Below are 15,194 nucleotides of genomic sequence, written 5' to 3' on the forward strand. Positions count from 1 at the left end.
CTGCCACTGCCTCCAAGAAGCTTATTAATGTTTTCATTTGGCTGACAACGAGAGCAGTGGGCAAAATATTCATGAAATAATCTTTAGAGGAAAATGTTGTCTGGGACCAACATGGTTTATTATTTATGGCTTGTTTGTTAAAGAAAGCCACATATAACTGTTTTATGAAGCTAATATTGTGTTAGTTAATAAGGGTGAATCAATTCCACTTTGAATAGAAAACACTGCTTATTCTATAGAGATACATTCTTTTAAGAGGTTGATGCAAAATTTCTTACAGTCAAATAATTGTCTCAAGTTTTGGTAACCACTTTTTTTTTTTTTTAAATTAAAGAGGAGGTTCTTTTTATTGAGTAATTTAAGTGTGCTTCATGGTACAACACACCAGAATTTCAAATAATCATGCCACTCTCTGATTTATGTGGGAAAGAAAGAATTTGTCATCCTTTACTCTATGAGCAGGGACCTGGTTTCTCCCTTAGATTTTGGAGGGAACTTGAAGAACTCCTGTTGCATAATAATAATAAATTATTCTAGTTCTTTAAACAAGTGTACAGGCAAAGGGCTGGATCTCTTGGGGGAAGATCTCACCAATAGGTACTAAGAAAACTAGATTAGCTTTGGCATAAGAAATATTCCATTTTTCAAGTTACTTGATTTCCCAATACTGAGCACATCGACAAGCCAAATGGCAAATTAGTAGCAGTCTTTATTCAGGGGCCTACTTACATATATAAATGTCAAAAAATTTCCATCACGATAAATAAATATTGCACAACAGAGAATGGGGCTAGTTTAGGAAATCCACTGAATTACTAACAGATTGGGGCTCTTTCTCTGAATTAAGCAATAATGTTCATCACCTATAAAAATTGTCATTTTTCTTATGCATCCAGTTAATAAGAGGGAGAGAACTGGCGAAGGCAGATGGTAAAACAACAAGCTCCCACACACAAGGGAAGACTTGGTTTACTTGGTTTACTCAAAGGATAGAATTGTGCTGGGAAATCGGTGGCCTGTCAGTGACTTGCTTTCCAAAACTTCAAAAAGAACATTCTCACTGAGAATAGAAGTTATTTTGAAAAAAGAATCAGAATTGTGCAGTTATGTTTTAAACACACTTTTAAAAACTACCAAAAAAAATCTTTCTAGGAATTACATATCTGTGGACAAGGATTTTAATGTAAACAATAAAAGTAATTGGTAACTATGATGGAAAAATAGAAGAAAAGATAAATCAGGCTCTTGATGAATCTTTTTTTTTCTGATTTACTTAGAGTTTATATTTTAATTTTTAATTTTATTTTTAAATCTTTTAATTGACATATGATAGATATACAGAGAAGTATGCATACCACTTGTGTACAGCAATGGTACCCAGATCAGCAAACAAAATATAACCAGTTTTCAGAAGCCTCCTTGGGTTCCTTCCAGTCACCTCTTCACCAGGAGTAACTCTCTCTTGACCTCTAAAAGTCCTGGTTAGTTCTGGCATTTTTGTACTTAATATAAATGGGATCAGACCGTGGATACTTACTTTTGCATTTGACTTCTTTTCCTCAACATTATATTTCTAAATGAGAGTCATCTATGTTGTTGCGTGCACTGAAGACTGCTACACATTATTCCATGAGGTGAATATTGCACAATGTATTTATCTGTTGATGTGCTATTCTGAATAGTGTTGCTTTAAGCAGTTCTTGCCCATACTTCTTGGTGAACATCTACATGCAATTCTGTTGGCTATATACCTAGGAATAGAATTCTCTGGGGTACAGGGGCTTCATATGCATCTGTTCGGTTTAGCTTCTGTAGATGCTGCCAAATACTTTTCCAAAGCCACTGTCCCAATGTTAGCTAATTTTTTATTGAACTTTCTAGATTCAAGCTTAAAGTTTGCTTCACATATTCAGCCTCCAATCAGGAGATCTTCATAAAGCCATCACTTCAGATCTTTTCAGACTGCCAAGATACTGACTAGAACTGGAAAAGAACTTAGACTAAATGACAAATAATTCAAAGGAAATGGGTGACCGCTTTGAATTCTTTTTTCATCAATCACAAAAGTCTATTTCAACTTAAATCTAATATGAAAATAAATGATACTAAACATCATTTCGGACGCGGGGTAGCTCCTCCCAGCCGCTGACCCTCAGGCATGGGGTCCTCCTGGCTTCTGCCCCTGGCCTCGGATGTGGGGTAGCTCCTCTCAGGCAAGCTAGGTGCGCCGTCCCAGCCACCCACACCCCTCATGTCTGAGGTGGCGGGCGCGGCCGGGAGGAGCTACCCCACGGCTGAGGTCAGGGGCAGCGGTCGAGAGTGCCAGGCTGCGAGAGTGCAGGAGCAGCGGAGAGGAGCTACCCTATGTCCGAGGCCAGGGGCGGTGGCCAGAAGGAGCTACCCGACCCTGAGGCCAGGGGCCGCGGCCAGGAGGAGCAACCCCACATCCAAGAAGCGGTGGCTGCGCAGGCGCAGGAGGGCCCAGGAGCTATTCCACGTTCAACGTCAGAAGGGGCGTCGGTGAGGAGATACCCCTTGTCCAAGGTAAGGAGCTGCGGCTGCGCTTTGCTAGAGCAGCCGTGAAGAGATACCCCACGTCCAAGGTAAGAAAAACCCAAGTAAGACGGTAGGTGTTGCAAGAGGGCATCAGACGGCAGACACACTGAAACCATAATCACAGAAAACTAGTCAATCTAATCACACTAGGACCACAGCCTGGTCTAACTCAAACTAAGCCATGCCTGTGGGGCCACTCAAGATGGGCGGGTCCTGGTGGAGAGGTCTGACACAATGTGGTCCACTGGAGAAGGGAATGGCAAACCACTTCAGTATTCTTGCCTTGAGAACCCCATGAACAGTATGAAAAGGCAAAATGATAGGATACTGAAAGAGGAACTCCCCAGGTCAGTAGGTGCCCAATATGCTACTGGAGATCAGTGAAGAAATAACTCCAGAAAGAATGAAGGGATGGAGCCAAAGCAAAAACAATACCAAGTTGTGGATGTGACTGGTGATAGATGCAAGGTCCAATGGTGTAAAGAGCAATATTGCATAAGAACCTGGAAAGTTATGTCCATGAATCAAGGCAAATTGGAAGTGGTCAAACAGGAGATGGCAAGAGTAAACATCAACATTCTAGGAATCAGTGAACTAAAATGGATTGGAATGGGTGAATTTAACTCAGATGACCATTATATCTACTACTGTGGGCAGGATTCCCTTAGAAGAAATGGAGTAGCCATCATGGTCAACAAAAGAGTCTGAAATGCAGTACTTGGATGCAATCTCAAAAACGACAGAATGATCTCTGTTCGTTTCCAAGGCAAACCATTCAATATCACAGTAATCCAAGTCTATGCCCCAACCAGTAACGCTGAAGAAGCTGAAGTTGAATGGTTCTATGAAGACCTACAAGACCTTTTAGAACTAACACCCAAAAAAGATGTCCTTTTGCATTCCAGGAGACTGGAACAATGCAAAAGTAGGAAGTCAAGAAACACCTGGAGTAACAGGCAAATGTGGCCTTGGAGTACAGAATGAAGCAGGGCAAAGACTAATAGAGTTTTGCCAAGAAAATGCACTGGTGATAGCAAACACCCTCTTACAACAACACAAGAAAAGATTCTACACATGGACATCACCAAATGGTCAACACTGAAATCAGATTGATTATATTCTTTGCAGCCAAAGATGGAGAAGCTCTATACAGTCAACAAAAACAAGACTGATAGCTGACTGTGGCTCAGATCATAGCTCCTTATTGCCAAATTCAGATTCAAATTGAAGAAAGTAGGGAAAACCACTAGACCATTCAGGTATGACCTAAATCAAATCCCTTATGATTATACAGTGGAAGTGAGAAATAGATTTAAGGGACTAGAGCTGTTAGATAGAGTGCCTGATGAACTATGGAATGAGGTTCATGACATTGTACAGGAGACAGGGATCAACACCATCCCCATGGGAAAGAAATGCAAAAAAGCAAAATGGCTGTCTGGGGAGGCCTTACAAATAGCTGTGAAAAGAAGAGAAGCAAAAAGCAAAGGAGAAAAGGAAGGAAAGATATAAGCATCTGAATGCAGAGTTCCAGAGAATAGCAAGAAGAGATAAGAAAGCCTTCCTCAGCGATCAATGCAAAGAAATAGAGGAAAACAACAGGATGGGAAAGACTAGAGATCTCTTCAAGAAAATTAGAGATACAAAGGGAACATTTCATGCAAAGATGGGCACAATAAAGGACAGAAATGGTATGGACCTAACAGAAGCAGAAGATATTAAGAAGAGGTGGCAGGAATACACAGAAGAACTGTACAAAAAAGATCTTCATGACCAAGATAATTATGATAGTGTGATCACTCACCTAGAGCCGGACATTCTGGAATGTGAAGTCAAGTGGCCCTTAGAAAGCATCACTACGAACAAAGCTAGTGGAGGTGATGGCATTCCAGTTGAGCTCTTTCAAATCCTGAAAGATGATGCTGTGAAAGTGCTGCACTCAATATGCCAGCAAATTTGGAAAACTCAGCAGTGGCCACAGGACTGGAAAAGGTCAGTTTTCATTCCAATCCCAAACAAAGGCAATGTCAAAGAATGCTCAAACTATAGCATAATTGCACTCATCTCACATGCTAGTAAAGTAATGCTCAAAATTCTCCAAGCCAGGCTTCAGCAATACGTGAACTATGAACTTCCAGATGTTCAAGCTGGTTTTAGAAAAGGCAGAGGAACCAGAGATCAAATTGCCAACATCTGCTGGATCATTGAAAAAGTTAGAGAGTTCCCGTACAACATCTATTTCTGCTTTATTGAGTATGCCAAAGCCTTTGATTGTGTGGATCACAATAAAATGTGGAAAATTCTGAAAGAGATGGGAATACCAGATCACCTGACCTGCCTCTTGAGAAACCTGGATGCAGGTCAGGAAGCAACAGTTAGAACTGGACATGAAACAACAGACTGGTTCCAAATAGGAAAAGGAGTATGTCAAGGCTGTATATTGTTACCCTGCTTATTTAACTTAGATGCAGAGTACATCATGAGAAACACTGGGATAGAAGACGCACCAGCTAGAATCAAGATTGCCGGGAAAAATATCAATAACCTCAGATATGCAGATGACACCACCCTTATGGCAGAAAGTGAAGAGGAAGGAACTAAAAAGCCTCTTGATGAAAGTGAAAGTGAAGAGTGAAAAAGTTGGCCTAAAGCTCAACATTCAGAAAACGAAGATCACAGCATCTGATCCCATCACTTCATGGGGAATAGATGGGGAAACAGTGGAAACAGTGTCAGACTTTCTTTTTTGGGCTGCAGATGGTGACTGAAGCCATGAAATTAAAAGACGCTTACTCCTTGGAAGAAAATTATGACCAACCTAGATAGCATATTCAAAGGCAGAGACATTACTTTGCCGACTAAGGTCTGTCTAGACAAGGCTATGGTTTTTCTAGTGGTCATGTATGGATGTGAGAGTTGGACTGTGAAGAAGGCTGAGCGCCCAAGAATTGATGCTTTTGAACTGTGGTGTTGGAGAAGACTCTTGAGGGTCCCTTGGACTGCAAGGAGATCCAACCAGTCCATTCTGAAGGAGATCAGCCCTGGGATTTCTCTGGAAGGAATGATGCTAAAGCTGAAACTCCAGTACTTTTGCCACCTCATGCAAAGTGTTGCCTCATTGGAAAAGACTCTGATGCTGGGAGGGATTGGGGGCAGGAAGAGAAGGAAACGACGGAGGATGAGATGGCTGGATGGCATCACTGACTCAATGAACGTGAGTCTAAGTGAACTCCGGGAGTTGGTGATGGACAGGGAGGCCTGGCGTGCTGCGATTCATGGGGTCACAAAGAGTCGGACATGACTGAGTGACTGAACTGAACTGAAACATCCTCTAATAGCTCTGGTAGATAATTCAAGTAACTTACCATTTACATTTTAAAAGAGTTCTGGACAATACGGATGAACTTAATGACTCAGAACTCTTCAACAATGAGAATGCATTTGGTGAACATCTTGGGTCCAGATCTGCTGTTAATGTCAAGGGATCACTGTCCTGAGAAGCTTAAAATCACCTGGCTCCTCCAGAGATTATTTGGCTTCTATGGCGACCTCCCCAAAATGTCCACGTCCTGTGAACATCTCCAGTGTCCTGTGAATACATGGCACAGGAGACTTTGCAGATGAGATTAAGTTAAGGACCTTGAAGTGGGAGAGATTTTTCTGGATTATCTGGATAGGTCCAACGTAATGGTGTGAGTTCTTAAAAGCAGAGGACCTTTTCCAACTGTTGTTGGTGACAGAAGAAGTGAAATGGGACCTTGCTGGCTTTGAACTTGGAGGAAGGGGGCCATGACCCAATGGATGTGGGTTGCCTCTAGGAGCTGAAAGGGCAAGGAATGATTCCCTCAAGCTCCAGAAAGAGAAGCAGCCCTGCGAATGCCTGGAATTTAGCCTGGTGAGGTCACATGGGCCTCTGCCTTGCAGAACTGGGGGCTCATATTTGTGCAGTTTTAAACCACCAGCTTTAAAACAGAAATAGAAAACCAACACAGTTTACTGTGCCCAGGTGGAAATGTTAAAAGTCCTTCTAAGTTCCTTCCAGAGCAGCTGTTCTTAAACCCACACATAACAGAGTAATGAGAGTCTACCATCCCCTCACCGGCTCCTGGGGAAGAGGGCTCAAACACACTGGAGGAGTCACTGTACGTGTTGGAAGCTTGTTCGGAGAGCTTCTTCTTGCCACTTCCTTCTGACGACTTGTGTGATTTCTTCTTATTTTTCACCAAAATTTTGTACATTAAATCCATAGGACTTGGAAGGGGAACTCCAGATTCCAACTAACAGAAAGAAAAACACATTCTTTAAAAACACTGACCTTTCCTTTCAGATTCTATCCCCAAACCCAAGGACTGCATTAGATACCACAAGCTTCTAGACTGTTCTTTACTACCTTCAACACAGCTCATTCAAGTATCTTATGTAGGGGCTGGTTCATAGCTCTTCCTTTTTTCACATGAAAGGTATATTTTAAATACTGTACCCTTTATTTTTCCACCAGAAGTATACATGAATACAGCCATAGACATGTATTGGGTGATTTGGCCTGCTAACCTAAAGTTTCATGAGTTTTTTGTTGGGCCCTATGAATCCAACCATCTTGATTTAGAACAGATTGGAAGGCCTTGGCTTGGATTATCAAAGGATAGAAACCTGTCACAGTGTGATTCCTGCCAGGAAGATGGCAAAGACAGGCAGGAGCTTCTGGGAAAGTCCTCAGAATCGACTTTTCAGATGATGCAATTTAAAAGCAGCAAAGTCCCCATCGTGCCATGAGACTGTAAAGTGGCACATCTTCTTGGCCTCAGCAGAAGTGGACTGGGTGCCCTCAGATTTACCCACTGCCCGGAGATTCAAGCTGTTTGCATGCCTTCTTTCTAGTGTATTCAGCTTGTATGCTGCTGCTGCTGCTAAGTCGCTTCAGTCGTGTCCGACTCTGTGCGACCCCAGAGACGGCAGCCCACCAGGCTCCCCTGTCCCTGGGATTCTCCAGGCAAGAACACTGGAGTGGGTTGCCATTTCCTTCTCCAAATTCAGCTTGTATATCTAATGGGAAAACTCAATTTCCCACGAGAAGGATAGTATATATTATATCAGAGAGCATGTGTGCAAGTCTCAAGACAGGTTATTTTTAGAAAGTCTATGGGCTCCTGTAAGCGAGTCCTCAATTCTTCATTTGCAACCAGTCTGAGGAGTGGTGTGAAAACAGGAGAGACGGGTGGAGACTGGGGCAGGGGCTGAGGAGGGAAGAGGCTGTGAGACCATCTTTCTGCTGCTTTCCTTCCCGAAGCAGGGAGCGACAGCTACAGGGCAGCCTGGATTGTGCTGGGCATACGCAGCAAAGAGAAGCGTGGCCAGCAGGGGCAGGCTGGAATGTTCCCGCACCGCCTTCAACGTCCTGTCTTCCTGGCCCGGGTCTTTCAGAGGTGAGGTTCCTGGACGCGCTCAGAGCCTGTGCCCCGGGGCTCCCTCTGTGGGCGTTTGCTGTGGTGGGGATTTTGCAGCCCCGGCCGGCTCTCGAGGGGCAGGGAGCGGAGGAGGGTGAGGGCAGAGGAGGAATCAGACGGGGATTTACCCCCTCAGGGGCTCCCCGCCAGCCGCCCGAGGGCTCACGGTCAACTGCGTGACTCACACCAAGAGACAGACACACGGAGGGGCTAAGGGAGCCCCGCTAACCCGGTCAAAGGGGAGGCGTGCGCCCCTGCGGGATGGGCTCAGAACACTTACCGGGTACTTGTCCAGCGGCTCCATGAGGAGGGCGTCGCCGAAGATGAGTCTGCAGTACTCTGCCATCTTGGCCTGCTGCTTCGGCCTGAGGGGAGAGATGCGGAAGGGGGCGGGTGATGCAAGAGAGTCTCAGCAGGGCTGCACCGAACCGAACCGGTCACAGACAGACGGCGTTCCTCCCCTCTCGTCTTTCTAAATTCCTGCTTGCAATTCCCACTTGTGTGGATGTGAATGACACAGGCAGGTGGAGAGAGGACACATGGAGGGGACAGCAGGTCCCCTGCCTGTCCCTGGATGCTTGAATGTCCCAGGGTTAGAGGCTCAGTCCCTTTTGGTTAATTTCCCAATTCTAAGTCAAATGCTAGATACTTGGGGGTAGAACTCATTCATGACGCTATGTGAATTTCTGGGTGAGATTTGTCTAACAGAGCTGCACTGCAAAGACCTATTTACAAGGAGGTGAAGAAACAGGAGAGGGAAGAAGGTGGACAGAGAGAAAGAGAGAATCTAAAAATGCAGAAGCGAAAAGGCTGACAGGCAGAAGTGTGTCCACTTGGGAAAAGGCGCTGAAGGAAAGACAAGTGAAGCAGGCATCGTGGGGAAGGGTGTCTGCAGCCCTTTTGTGCACAAGAGGGGTGCAAAGGTGGGGTCAGCCTAATCAGAGGCCAGGGGAACTCGGTCTGATGGGAAAAGGCTGGAGCTGTTGAGTTGGTTGAGCTGAGTTCCAGGCTCTCAACTTCTCAGGATCTATAAAAAGTAGAGGAAAATAATTGTTCTTGGAAAGGGGCAGAGGATGCTGAGGAGATGAAGTGAAGTAATAGATGCAAACATCTTTGAAGTGGAAGATAATCCTAGTGCTGCAAGGAAGCCTCTGCCAGCTAGACAGGAGGAATGAGAGCCTGCTCATGTATAAACAGAGTTGATACGAGGGAACAGCCATAATCTTTCAAAACTGCTTCCCTTGACCTTTTAAAAAGCCATTCTCATTCTGTAGGATGTTAAATATCATTATAAAGGTATCCAATTCCATCAGGTTTTATGGACTGTGATTTTGATCTATAGGCTGTTGGACTCGATTTCCAGTAGTTGTCTCTACGTGCTGCAATGTTAATACATTTTAGCAGAACTGGGGCTGTAGTAAGAATAAGTAAGTGATGAAACTTCTTTACTATAGTTCAAATTGATTAACAAATGTAATTCTAATTTTCATTCCTTTTGCCATGACTATTATACCTGGATCATGGACCATGCTTTTTCCAGAAGGGGGATGTTTTGGAGGTTCAAATCATATTGCAATGGATCCATAGGGAAAGCACTCTTCATATCCCCTTTCTAAAAAACATATACTTAGAGGAGGTGTCAAATGAGTTCTCTGGGCTTCACATTCAAGCCCAAGTTCACTACCTTCTTGAACTGCAAGGGGAGGCAAAGCAGAGCTTCACAGAGCTTGCAAAACTCTACACGACAACTCCCAAATTCTCATGACACCCGTTTCGACCAGTTGGATTTATCCTGTGTGACCCACGCAGGCTTTGGAATATCCTGCAGTTCTCCCAGCAGTATCACTGATGGAGGAAACCCTGCCAACTGAAGAACTGATCCTAAAAGCACTGAGAGTGGTTGTTAAAGGATAACATGTTATAGTTGAGGGACAAGCAGAAGTGGCTGATTTGGCAGAGCGTCCCTGGGCATTCACAGTTCAGACACCTTTGCCCAAAAGACAGCTGGTCCCAGGGTTCCACCAAGCCAGTGGGCTCTGCAGCTGTAGATTAGAAAAGCCCATTGAGCCTGGGCCTACAAGTTCCATTCTGCCCCAGGGTTCTCCAGGCGAGTGGAGTGGGTTGCCATCCTCTCCTTCAGTGAACCAGTTTCTTAGAACTTTTCACTATGACTCGTCCATCTTGGGTGGCCCTTCACTGCGTGGCTCCTAGCTTCACTGAGTTACACAAGCCCCTTCACCATGGCAAGGCTGTGGCCCATGAACAACAACAGCAATGTGAGTAACAACAACAACTACTTTCCAGGTTGCACAAAACAAACTGTCCAACCCTTCCACTTCACTTTCATGGAATGATGCTATTAAATGGAGTTTTTCTGTTCCAAGTGTGGTCCACAGATTAGCAGCATCAACAGGGCTTGGAGCTGGTTAGAAAAGCAGGTTCAAGGCCTCCTGGGAAGACAGACAAGTTCCATGTTGGAATCTCAGGTTCTGAGTCAGAAAGGATGGAAAGAAGGGTGCAGGGCCCAGGGGTCTCAAGAAGCCCCCTCTGGAGGATTCTCATATACACTCAAGTTGGGGAACCACTGTGATGGGTGAACTAACTCACCAGGTTCCTCAAGGATGTTACTTTCCTTGAGGATTCGAACTTGAGAGCCCCAAGTTCCTTTGCTCAGAAGCCTGGAGTGAAAAGGAAGGATTTATTCCCTAACACCCTGCTTTTGGAATTTCTAGTGGAGCTATATTCTCACTCTTAGAGGAACTTCAGGGTGATGTTCCAGGTATCCCTAAACAGGTGGCAGGTAGACTCTGTTCTCTGTCATGCGGTCCCCAAATCAGACCCTGGGGAGGATTTTGCTAAACCAAAATCTTACTCGATTCCACTAAAGAATCACCTGGGCTTTTAATGCTGCAGGTGCCAGAGCTCTGTCCCCAGGCCCCTGATTCACTGAGCTGGTAGTGGAGCCTTGGAACTTGCATTTGTAACAAGCCTGCAGGTAATAAACAGCTGGTTAATGAACCTCAGTGTTTAGCGCAGTGCTCTAACACTTCACCAAATCACCTGGGGTCTTAAGAAAATGAAGATTCCAAGGCAAAGACTGGGGTGGGGCCTGAGAATCTACATTTCTAACAAGCTCCCTGATCATGTAGATGCTGCTGGTCCATGGATCAACCACACTTTGGAGAGCAAGGATCTGTGTCTGACCTAAATTCTAAAACCTGCTTCACCATGAGCCAAGATGGGGAGAACAAGAGGCAGTGTCCATGGATACAGCAAAATGTGTTTGAAGATCAAACACACATGCATATCTAGAGGGGACCTAACTAGAACAGAAAGCAAGCTGAACAGAAGAAGTCAGAGGAGAACAAAGCAACTTTAATTGTGGGTCATAATTGCAGAAACAAGACATTACATTTGCCATGAGAGAGCAAAAAAAAAAAAAAAAAAATCCTAAAGCATTTAGAACATCAGCCCTGGCTACCAAGGAGATACAATGAGAGGAAAATATTCACAAATACATTTTGAGCTTCAGGCCACACCAGACCCATATGGACATGTTAAAACATTGGCAAGGTGATCAGTTTTTTGACCAAGGAGCAAGCCCACATCATCCAAGGTGAACTAAACCAACCTCCTTCTCTATATATGAAATATGTAGGAAGGATTTACAGCTGCTGGCAATTAAGGACTTCATCCAAAATCTCACATTCTCTGTGGCTGAACCAGATGTGGTGGTTTCTTCACTTGAGTGTAGTGGAGAATTCTTTTAGTGAAATGCTAGTTTACAAATTACAAAGTAGGTGGCTCATCAGTTAACTGGGACTTATAAAAAAATATGATTCAAAGTCTCACTATACAAATTCAAATACAGGTACGAAGGTGAAGCTCAGGAATTCTACATTTTATGGGGCTGTGAGGATTAGAAAAGTTGTCAGCTGCTCACTGCAGATTTCTCCTTGTCACTCATTGATAGGTAGTTTCAAATATTAGGAGAGAAAATGAAAAAATTCAGAGGTTTCCTTTTTTTCCAATGTGGGTTTGTTTTCAAGGCATGGCTCAAGTGGGCTGGGACTAGTGTTCTGATTCTGGCATTTTGTATACACAGCATGAAGGAGAAAAAAATAACTGTTGCTAGAGATGGCATATAGGTTTCAGATGTTTGGGGTGTGTGTGTCCTATGTTGAGTAAGATTCTGTATCTAGTGTATCTAGTTTATCGGAGAAGAGTGCTATAACTGATGAATGGTATCCACCACTGGTTTGTTCAGCAATGAGGTGGGATGGCCCATGAGTCAAGCATAATGTTTTACCGGCAAAGGGGAAGCTTGTCAATTTTCTTTGGGTGTGTGACAGTCCTCCCAGGAAAGAACTGTAGTTGAATGATGTTGATATGTGTGTGAGGCTCAAGGACAATGGAAATAGGAAGCAAAAAACTTCCTCCCACAAAGGAATTCAGCATCTCAGGATTTCACTGCCATTCTATCGTCTCAGTGGTTTGGGATCAATATCATAGCATCCTAGGAAGGCCGTTTTCCTGATTTCTTTTGTTATTTATACTTTATTAATGAACTTTTAGCAGCTCAAGTTCTCATTTTTTTTTTCACCCTGAAAGGGCTGTATTAGGGGACAACCTTTTTTATTTTATGTCCACTGTAGATTTAGTTTTCATGCTCAGTTTGGCTCTCTGTATGACTGGGGTTGAAGACTAAAAAAATATGCTGTGGTTAAGGTCATGAGCCACAAAAACATGACCACTTGCAGGCTGTTGCCTTGTGGGATGCTCTGCTTGACTTTATCCATGTTTGGAATGCTCATGATTCTTTGGTTTAGGCTTGGGGGTGGTATTGCTTAAACAGATGAATTTTGAAGCCACATTAGCCAAATTTAAATCCCCACTCTCATGTTTTAGCTACATGACCTTGGGCAAGGTACTCACCCTCTTTGGGATTCAGTTTCATCACTTGTAAAATATGGATAATGATAAAAATATTATTTCTAGGAGCACCTGGGTTTGTGGTGAGGTTACATGAACGAAGGCTTGGAACCTTGCTTGGCACATAATATATAGTCAATGAACATTAGCTGTTGTTTAGTTTGTGGTGCTGGTGGTTGTTGATGCCTCTCTGGCTACATGGTAAAGTCCAATGACACCCGAGGGTGGACACTCAAGGTTATGGCACTCAAGGATGATACTGGAATTTTTCATTTTGTCTAATTTATATAGAAACGTTTCTTGAAGAAAATGAGTGCACTAGAATTGGAGATATTTCTGCCAAAAGAAATGACAGGTCAATCTTTCCAGGAAGTACGGTTCTTGAAAAAAAGGTGCTAAGGCATTGTTAGAGCCCAATTACAAACAGATGAGCCGAGATGAGGAAAGTCACATGCACATCAGAGTTGTCACAGCAAGTGAAGTACTAAATACAGCAACTAAAGAGGTTCTCCTTTCATTAGAAAAGAAATTGCAATAAAACAGAATAAGTGCTTTTTCTCTTCAGTTGCCCCTCAGGAGTGCAGGAGTGCTAGAAAAACTATGTGCCAAATGATTACATTATTCACTGGATGGTTGTTTCCTAATGAAATAGAGTCATGAGCTGGTAAATGTAGTATGGATTTCCCGAGGGCAAACTAGAAATACAAATAATTATAATTTGGTTACTTCTAAATAAGGTCTCTCTCCACGTATATATAAACAAATGATTTAACTATTTTGAAATTGCTCAAGCTGAAATTTGGTCACTACCTAACTGGTTCTTTAAGGTTTAGTGAATTCTTTAAGAATTAGTGAATTGAAGCCTGTGTTGCAAATTAGTTGGACAAAGGGAATCAGTGGCCTGGAAAAGATTTTCTACTGAAAGGAGGGTAGAAAGGGATCTAAGAAATCTGTGGGCCAACTTGGGACAGGTGTTGTTGGCTTTCAGTGGAGAAAACTGGCTTAGGTGGTAGCTTAGATGTTTGAATGAAACAGAGAGCTTCCCGAATGCTCTTGTGAGCAGTGATGGTCAGTACTAGTGACCATAGTGTCTGACTAGTCTTCAGACATTAATGCCAGAGACTAGAATTTTAGTTTCTTGAATTTTGACTCAATGTAGATGAGAATCTTTCATGTTGAAGCTCTTTAGATTGAGTAACTGTATGATAAATTAATATGTACGTATCTGATGTAAATGTGCGTAACTCTGATCCTTTGCCTTAAAATGAATGAAAGAGGTAAGTAAAACTTACCTATTTTTTATGTGGCTCAGCAAACAACTGACGTTGTTTTGAAATGAAATACAAACATTAACAAATGGGAAACCAACAAAAATAGGAAGGAGGAAGAATTTGTGGTCTGAGTTCTGTGTAAGTATAAAGTGGCAAAATATAATTAATATTTTAAACTCACCCTCCATCAGCTCTAGTGTGTACAGAACCGGCCATTTTAGGGTGGCAAAATTGACTATAAATTTGCACACAGTACCACTCCAGTACTCTTGCCTGGAAAATCCCATGGATGGAGGAGCCTGGTAGGCTGTGGTCCATGGGGTCTCGAAGAGTCAGACACGACTGAGCGACTTCCCTTTCACTTTTCACTTTCATGCATTGGAGAAGGAAATGGCAACCCACTCCAGTGTTCTTTCCTGGAGAATCCCAGGGACGGGGGAGCCTGGTGGGCTGCCGTCTATGGGGTCACACAGAGTCGGACACGACTGAAGCAACTTAGCAGCAGCAGCAGCAGCAGAAAGAGCTAATGAAGAAGGGTTATAAGAGCAGCCACTGAAATAGAGACGTGTATTATATAAGGAAATGGGCTTCATTTCACTGTAAAAAGAGGAGTCCTTAAATTAAAACCCTATCATGGCAAGAAAATAGATTCCACAAGTCCAATGGATCATTCTAATATTAATGAAATTTAAACCAATGAATCCCATCATATACAGATGAACATATGCCACTTAATATACAGCTTAATTGAGGAACAGCATAAATAATGTCAAATATCTTAAATCTGATGAACAATGATTAAACATGCTCTATCTGGAGAAAAGACTCCCTACTGAATCTGCTGAATACTTACGAGTCCACATGGTTCTCAAATGAAAGTAGAATTGGAAAAGGTGAAGTCTTAAATGCACATTCAGCAATGGCTTCGATCACTTCCTAAAAATGAGAACATATATATTCAATAAGCCAGAAGTTTAATGTGTCTATTTTT

At 43.1% G+C, this 15,194-nt stretch overlaps 1 protein-coding gene across 2 annotated transcripts in view; it reads right to left on the reverse strand.

Moving 5' to 3' along the window:
- The window catches only part of PLCB1 (phospholipase C beta 1), an 858,386-nt gene that overhangs the window by 176,018 nt on the left and 667,174 nt on the right, over positions 1 to 15,194 (reverse strand). For both annotated transcript variants that reach the window (XM_040248321.1, XM_040248322.1), the window contains exons 12-14: positions 15,057 to 15,139; positions 8,281 to 8,365; positions 6,656 to 6,833 (exon numbers count right to left, since the gene is read on the reverse strand). In XM_040248321.1, the coding sequence (XP_040104255.1) occupies positions 6,656 to 6,833; positions 8,281 to 8,365; positions 15,057 to 15,139 (346 nt within the window). The remainder of the gene's footprint in view (positions 1 to 6,655; positions 6,834 to 8,280; positions 8,366 to 15,056; positions 15,140 to 15,194) is intronic.

The sequence above is a fragment of the Oryx dammah genome, unplaced genomic scaffold (assembly GCF_014754425.2).
Source record: "Oryx dammah isolate SB20612 unplaced genomic scaffold, SCBI_Odam_1.1 HiC_scaffold_10, whole genome shotgun sequence".
Taxonomy (NCBI): Eukaryota; Metazoa; Chordata; class Mammalia; order Artiodactyla; family Bovidae; genus Oryx; species Oryx dammah.